Raw genomic sequence first — 8,134 nt, 5'->3', positions numbered from 1 at the left:
TAATTATTAATGTTACTATCTACAAGCTTTCCAGAGATGTGTGATTCTGTGTTTATAGTGTTAGAAGTTTAAATTTTTTATTTATTTTATTTTATTTTTTTATTTTTTGAGACTGGGTCTCCCTGTAGCCCCACCTGGCTTGGAACACAGTATGTAAGCTCATAGTGATCAGGCCTGCCTCATCTTCTGGGAGTACTGGGATTAAAGGCCTGTAGTATCATGCCTGGCTTTTTCATTTTTTGAGACACTATCTAGCTGTATAGCTCATGGTGGCCTTGACCTCACTATATGGTTCAGATTGGCCTTGAACTTTCAGCTCTCTAGCCCCCAACCCCTGAGTGCTTACAGGGATCAGGTATGGACTACCATGCCCAGTGCCATTAGCTATGTTAAAGCATGACACTCTCACATTTAATTTTTCCTTACCCTCCAAAATTTGTCACTTGGACACAAGTTGTGTAAATGAAGGCAGTGAGCCTTAAACAAGTTAAGGTGGAATTATTAAATTGGATCTAAGAAAAAGTAGTGTGCTGATTTTGAGTATGCTGACATTCTTGGTGAGAGGGAATTTCTAAGTACTTATTACTTTAGAGTTTCTAAAATGCCCTTTATCTGTTATCAAAGACGAATAGTTTTATGTGCCTGTATCAATGATCATGTTCACTATTTCCACTCATGCAGGCTCACCTTGTGATCCTACCTTCATCCTTGGCTGTGCTCCCTGCAATGTGATCTGCTCCATTGTTTTCCAGAATCGTTTTGATTATAAAGATCAGAATTTCCTTGAATTGATGAAAAAATTAAATGAAAACCTCAGACTCATAAGCAGCCCATGGATACAGGTGAGGGGTCAAAAGGCTTCCATCCTAAGGAGTCACGTGTGCTCATTCCTTTGACAAGTTAACATGGGCTTGAGCTGTGAGGTGAATGTTCATGGATACAGGTGAGGGGTCAAAAGGCTTCCATCCTAAGGAGTCACGTGTGACAAGTTAACATGGGCTTGAGCTGTGAGGTGAATATTTCAAAACTGGGTGTTTAGGGTACATAATGCGGCAGTTCCGGAAATCAGGCCTCCCCTTTGAGGTTGGGTTGTTGTTTTTCTATTGTCTGCTGTAGGTTTTAAATTTTTTTTCCTTGCACTTATTTTTTGTGTTCTACAGGCAGATGGTGTTTGCTTAGTAGCTTTTCAAAATCGTTTTTGTAAAGTCTGTGTTTTTTTTTATTGTCTGCTGTAGGTTTTACATTTTTTTTCTTTGCACTTTTTTTTGTGTTCTACAGGCAGATGGTGTTTGCTTAGTAGTTTTTCAAAATCGTTTTTGTAAAGTCTGTGTTCTTCTTTCTTTCTTTCTTTCTTTCTTTCTTTCTTTCTTTCTCTCTCTTTCATTCTCCTTTCTTTCTTTCTTTCTTTCTTTCTTTCTTTCTCTCTCTCTTTCTTTCTTTCTCTCTTCCTTCCTTCTTTCTTTCTTTCTTTTAAAGAGCCATCTTTTTTAAATTAAAAAAATTTTATGTGTGTGAGTATCTTGCCTGCGTGCAAGTGCACCCATGTCATGTAGTGCCCATGGAGGTCAGAAGAAGGGATCAGATCCCCTGGAACTGGAGTTATAGATGGGTTGTTAACTGCTATGTGGGTGCTGGAAATTGAAAACTGGGTCCTCTGCAAGAGCAGTCAGTGCTCTTAATTGCTGAGCCACCTCTCCAGTCCCCAGAAATTTCATTACATAGGAGCAGTTGAGAGATATGTTGAGAAGGAAGCTGTGTGTGAGGATAACAGAAGGAAGGTAAAAGTAAAAAATAGAAATATGAAGAAGAAGAAAGACAAGGAGGGAAGGAATGACAAAAAAGAAGGCTGGGGTTACCTAACCTTTCCTCCAGGCGCCTCCATGGCCTTCACTTGCTCTGACGCTCAGGCCAGAGGTGAGCAGAGGTGAAAGCTAGTGATTCTTCTTTTCGGGTCTTTTAGCTTATGCCTGTCCTGAGGTTGCATCTGGCTTTTTGAATACGTCTGTATAAGTAGATGTTTTTGAGTGGCCTGATTTTCCAAACATACACACCCCAGCTCTTCCTTCAGTTTTGGTCTTCTATCACATGCCTTAATAGAATTCTTTTACCCTGGGTTGCTTAGTGGCTTTGTAAGTTTTTTTTTTTTTTTTGGCACTCCTGATTCCTTTTCTACCCTGATGAGTAAAGATGAAGCAAAGGCAAGTGCTTGGCCCCGTCCTTCAGTTGTCCTCAGTTAGGTCAGAACAGAGAAAGCATCTCTTTCTCCTGGAAAGAAGAACCAGAGTTCTACTCTAGAACAGAGACAGGGAGGGAAGTGAGACAAGGTCATAACAATGCTACAAAGTTTCTCTGTCCCCTCTGTTTTGAAACTTTTAACTTGTCATTGACTTATATAGACATTTGACTGTGGCTGGTCTTGAACTCACAGAAATCTTACTGCTTCTGCTTCCCGAGTGCTGGACATAAAGGAGTGCACCATCATACTTGACAGTTTTCCATAGTTCCAGAACCAAGTTGCTTCTGATAGTTTTTAAAAATTTTCTTTTTAAAAGATTTAGTATCATTATTTCTGATTCAAAGATATTTTAAATTTATTTATTTTTAATTTCATATTTTTGAATGTTTTGCCTGCATGTATATAAGTGCACCTGTGTTGTGCAATTGTGCAATGCCCATGGAGGCCAGAAGAGGGAGTTAGATTCCATAGAACTGGAGTTATGAACAGTTGTTAGCTGCCATATGCATGATGGAAAGCAAAACTGGGTGTTCTGCAAGATCATCCAGTGCTCCTAACTACTGATCCATCTCTCCAGCTCCATCAAAAAAATTCTTTTAGTAGGTGATATATTGCTAAACCTTAATACAAAGTCTGGTTTTAAAAGCCTGGCTCTTTGCCCGGGATGTTGGGGGTAGGGTGAGGCCAAAGTAAAAGTTTCTTTGGGGTGGGTTGAGGCCAGAGTAAAAAGCTAAAAGAAATTGAGTCACCTGGCCTTGTGGGGAGTCTGCGTTGAAGTCTTCTAGCAGAGCTCCTTCATCCAATAAAAATTAGAATAGGGCCTAGGAATTTGAAACTGCAGCCACTGACTGTGAACATATACATAGCTTTGGAAATGTTGGCCTAACAATATAACTATTGAAGAGCATGGACAACTTGAACCTGTCTTAAGATCCATCAGCAACATTTATATTGAACTGCAAAAATTTCCTTTTTGGTTGCTATTATTATTTTTATTTGACCATTTGAGACAGGCTCTCCCTGTCACTCCAGCTGGCCTGGAACTCACTATGTAGATCAGGCTGGCCTGGAACTCACAGTAATCGGTCTGTCTCTGCCTCTTGAGTGCTGGGATTAAAGGCTGCATTACCACGCTGGGTCTTGATTGCTATTATTGAAGAGAGCTTCATTTTGTTCCAAAACCGGATGCAGCCAGTGTGTGTCCCCAGGACACAGAGGTGAAGCATCCCAGGAGTCCATCACTATCCCAGGCCAGTAGCCTGATCTCTGGGAACCTGTGCTCTATCCAGAGCTAGAGTCCAAGCTGGACATTGGCTGTCACAGATGCCTGTGTGTGTCTGTGTGTTGGTATGTGCCCAAGGAGGCTAGAAGAGGCATCAGGTCTCTTGGAGCTGGAGTTACTGTAGTTGTCAGCTGCCCATGTGAGTGCTGGGAAATCAGCTCAGTTCTGTGGTAGAGCAGGAAGCACTCTTAACTAGTAATTTATCTCTCTAGATCCTTGATTTTTTAAAAAAATATTTCTGGAGTGATGGCTTGTACCTGACCACAATGAATGTTTCCATAACACTCTCCTTTTCAGGTGTTATGAGTATCTCTGAAAGACAGCAGATGCTTTCATTCTGTAGAACAGAAGACAAATTTTGAATATAAGGACGAAATTCAAGTCCAAATACACCAAGCAACAGATTCCAGGCAGCACTTTGATATTGCCAAAAGCATGGCCAGGCTTGTCTGCCAATCAAAAGTTAGAGTTCTCTTCATCATATCACTTGGTAGACATTTCCTAATTGAGGATATCAAGGACGGAGGATGAGGGGAGCACAGGTACTACCAGGAGCTCCTGAGTAGTGGTGTTTCCAACCCACAGACTCTAAGCTAGCTGATGCTGAGATTCTAGTTGAGAAAGTAACCAGGGTCAGGATAACTAGAGGACTGGAGTTTGTAGTGTATCAAACATAGCACCCTGTTGGGCTGGCAGATTCAACAATGTCATTCTCTATCTATTGATCTGGCATTGTCCCCTTTGTGTAGAAGATAATTGTGTGATTTTACAGAAGTCATTTGACCCCTGCTATGTGTATTTAGCCACAAAATGTTGAGTTAGGTTTTATAATGTCCAGTTGTAAACTGTGCTTTTAATCCTGAGGCTAATTATAGTAGTAGAAATAGCAGGGACAGCGTCTGTGCTCCATTTCAGGTTTCCTTCACCCTTGTCCTTCCATAGAACATGAACCATAGCCATTCAGACCTTTCTGTATTTTGAGGTTGTGGGTAAAAATGAGAGAATGGACCTGGAGATGCTTCAGTACCTGACAAATACTGCTTAGATATGGGAGATTTGTACAGTCTCTGGTCATGAGGTCAGTTTAGTCTAATCTTTCTAAGCATAGTGGCTTTCTTTATATGAATCATATATATTGAAATGTTCATCTTCAAGTTGGAGTTCCTTTTTAGAGTACACTCCAATATTTAATGGGGGTTAAAAACTGGAGTGTTTAACGAGGGTTATGGTAGTCATGTCATTATAACGTGCTTAATTTAACCAATGGTTTTTATTATTTAAGGTCTACAATACTTTCCCTACTATCATAGATTATTTCCCTGGAAGTCATAACCAAGTAATTAAAAATTTTTGCTATATGAAGAATTATGTTTGGGAGAAAATAAAAGAACACCAAGAATCCTTGGATATGGATAACCCTCGGGACTTCATTGATTGTTTCCTGATCAAAATGGAGCAGGTATAATGTTCTTTGTTGGTTTGCATTTTGTGGTCTATTCATCATTTCTGTAATTACTAGAGATATGTATCTGGTCAGATAAGAAGCACTTGGTCAGCACTTTAAGTACCTACTGTGTGCATGGAAACAATTTGAAAGCAAATTGTTAAACCATTACAACATGTGGACATTGTTTTTAGGTACTAGCAATCTATCTGAGGAAAGAGCATGGAAATTCAAACAAGTTAGGTAATAAAAGTATCCAGCATAAAAATAAAAGTGGACTTGATCATATCACTCTGTGGGAAAGAATGAGTGGGAGGTGCTTCATCTGGATAACCTGAGGGTTGACAGAGATCTCAAGTATTTGCAGTGAGGAACAGGGGAGAGGATTTCAGAAGGGCACAGTGAAGTGATGAGAGGTTTGGGTGTGTGTGGTGCTAAAGAGACAGAGGAGAGAGCCATTGTTGAGGATAGCTGGAATAATTCTGGACACCTTCCCTCTCTATGCTGGGATTTTGTCTGGCTGTGGCTTGCACAGCTCTTGAGAGCACTGCTACAAGCTCTATGGGTTCATATGTACAACTTCCCTGTTGTGTCCAGACAACATGACTTCCTTTTATTCACCCATCACCTCTGGCTCTTACAATGTTTCTGCTCCCTCTTCCATAATGATCTCTGAGCCTTGTGAGGAGATGGTGTGATATAAGTGTTCCATTTAGGACTGCGTACTCCTCAGTCTCTCATTCTCTGCACATTGTGATAATTAATATTTGATGCAAAAAGAAGCTTCTGTGATGACAGCTGAGAGATGTACTAATCTATGGGTATAACAGGAAGGAGTCAGTTTAACACTATGGCCACTTAGTAAAATAATAGTGTGTTTTCCCCATGGCTTTTGATTTTTCTAGCCATAGGTTCTAGGCCTGATGGTACCAAGTATGGGCTTTATCTTGTGCAGGGGGCCTTAAATCCTCCCTCTTTTGGAGTTGTTGATGGGGGTTGGAGGGAGGTTTTTTTGTACCATAGACCCTCCAACAATACTGTCTATTGCCATTGCTCTTGCTTACCTGCCAAAACTTGATGGTATGACTCTGTTGCTGCAGACACTACATATGTGAGTTGTAGAACAAACATGGAGAAATCAAGTTGGTACTGACCTTGAAGCTTCATCTCTACTGGCTAGGTTTCATAGTTCTAGAAGGTGCTATGCATGCTACCAGAAGAGAAGAGTCATGATCAACCTTATCTAGTTTTGAAACTTCTGAGCTACAGTAACGACTGGCCTGGCAAGATCAGTCCACTGTTGTAACAGTGGCATGAATGTTATGGTATTAATGATATGCAGTTAATGCCACAATAATATTAATAATAATTAATAATAATAATAAGGCATCTAGCATAGTAGATAGGACAGCTTTCCATTTATTTAAGCATTCTTTAATTTTTCATCCAAATTCTGTATAGAACTAGGTGAATTTTTATCATGCTGTTCCAGTACTATAATTTGTACATAATTTGGTTCTTTAAATTCTCTTAAGCAGGTGAAAATAGTAATATTGATTTATAAGTGCTCTAGTTTCCTTCTTGCCTTAAGTGTAATTTTGAGCTGACAATCTTAGAAACCGTGTTCTGTTATCAACAAGGATGCCTACCCTGCCTACCAAGTCTACCTGTTGAGAGGGCTGGATGTTTTAGTGGAGTTGATCACATAATTTTAAGCATACAGGTCACTTGGAAATTAGTAAGACGTCTTTAAAATAATCTGCTTTGGAGGACTGGATAGGAAGAAAGTATTTTGGATGTTCGTGACTCCCTGAGATCAAGATTTCAGATTGCCCCATCACTACACTGCTTTTGTGCTACATCTTTCCCTCACATTAGCTTTACTTGTTCTTGTGAAGTGCTTTTGGTTACTCATCCTCCAATCTCTGGGCGCACAATTCAGGTGGTCCTTTAAGCCCAGCATCTGCATCATCCTTTTAAAATTATCTGCTTTGGAGGACTGGATAGGAAGAAAGTATTTTGGATGTTTGTGACTCCCTGAGATCAAGATTTCAGATTGCCCCATCACTACACTGCTCTTGTGCTACATCTTTCCATCGCATTAGCTTTACTTGTCCTTGTGAAGTGCTTTTGGTTACTCATCCTCCAATCTCTGGGCGCACGATTCAGGTGGTCCTTTAAGCCCAGCATCTGCATTATCCTCTCTCTATTCCATATGGCAGCGAATGTTCAAGCTCTCTGTCTTCATGTTTGTAAGATCCTATCCATTCATGTACCTTTTCCCCCAAATTATCTATTGCTTTTCACCTGTGGTGTAACAATGATCAGCCATGTCTCGTCTTTGAATCCATTTTCTTTCTCTGTAATCTATTCTAGGATACCCATTAGTTTTGCACATTTTGAAGGTCATAATGAGTCTTAGGTAATATTGGGTCTAATTAAATCGTAAATTATTTTTGATTTATTCATGTCTATTTTATGCCTTCATATGTGTACTCATGTCATGCTGTGCCTGCGGAGGCCAGACGATGGAGTTGGATACCGTGCAACTGGAGTTACAGATGATTGCTAGTCATCATGTGGGAGCTGGGAGTTAAACTGGGGTCCTTTGCAAGACTAGTGCTCTTAACAGTTAAGATAACTCTCAAGCCTGCTAACTAAATTCTTTAACAAAAGACTTAGCTGTAACTTATTTCTAAAAAAGTTATTTTATTTGTTATGGTTGGCCTTAAATGTCTCTCAGGGTCAGGTATGTTAAGGTCCTGTTTCTGGCATATGCTGCTATTGAGAAGGGGTGGAATGTGTAGGAGGCAGGGACTAGTTGGAGGAAGTTAGGTCATGGGGACCATTTCCTCAGAGGGGATCCCAGGCCCTTGTCAAGTTCCTCTCTCTTTGCTTCCTGAGTGAAATGTTTTCTGCTGTTCCATGCTTTGCCTCCCAACATGCTTAGATTGCTGGGGCCAAGGAATCACATGCTGACAGAGGAAACCATGAGTAAAAATAAATATGTCCTCCTTATAAACTGATTAGGTATTTTGTCACAATAATAGAAAATTGACCAAATTATTTTAAGTTGAAAGAGTACCAATTTATATATATGTATGTATATACATTATATATATATACACACACTTGGGTACATAATAATGCCTAAATCCATATATACATATGT

General features: G+C 39.9%; 1 protein-coding gene across 1 annotated transcript in view; it reads left to right on the top strand.

The window, feature by feature from the left end:
• Positions 1-8,134, top strand: part of LOC103744774 (cytochrome P450 2C42-like) — a 27,710-nt gene that overhangs the window by 5,670 nt on the left and 13,906 nt on the right. Inside the window, 2 exon segments of the mRNA XM_017801526.2 lie at positions 682-842; positions 4,801-4,977. Of these exon segments, the coding sequence (XP_017657015.1) occupies positions 682-842; positions 4,801-4,977 (338 nt within the window).

The sequence above is a fragment of the Nannospalax galili genome, unplaced genomic scaffold (genome assembly GCF_000622305.1).
Source record: "Nannospalax galili isolate Female #2095 unplaced genomic scaffold, S.galili_v1.0 scaffold10043, whole genome shotgun sequence".
In the NCBI taxonomy this organism is placed as follows: Eukaryota; Metazoa; Chordata; class Mammalia; order Rodentia; family Spalacidae; genus Nannospalax; species Nannospalax galili.
The sequence above is the reverse complement of the archived record's forward strand: the minus strand, read 5'-3'. Positions and strand labels throughout refer to the sequence as shown.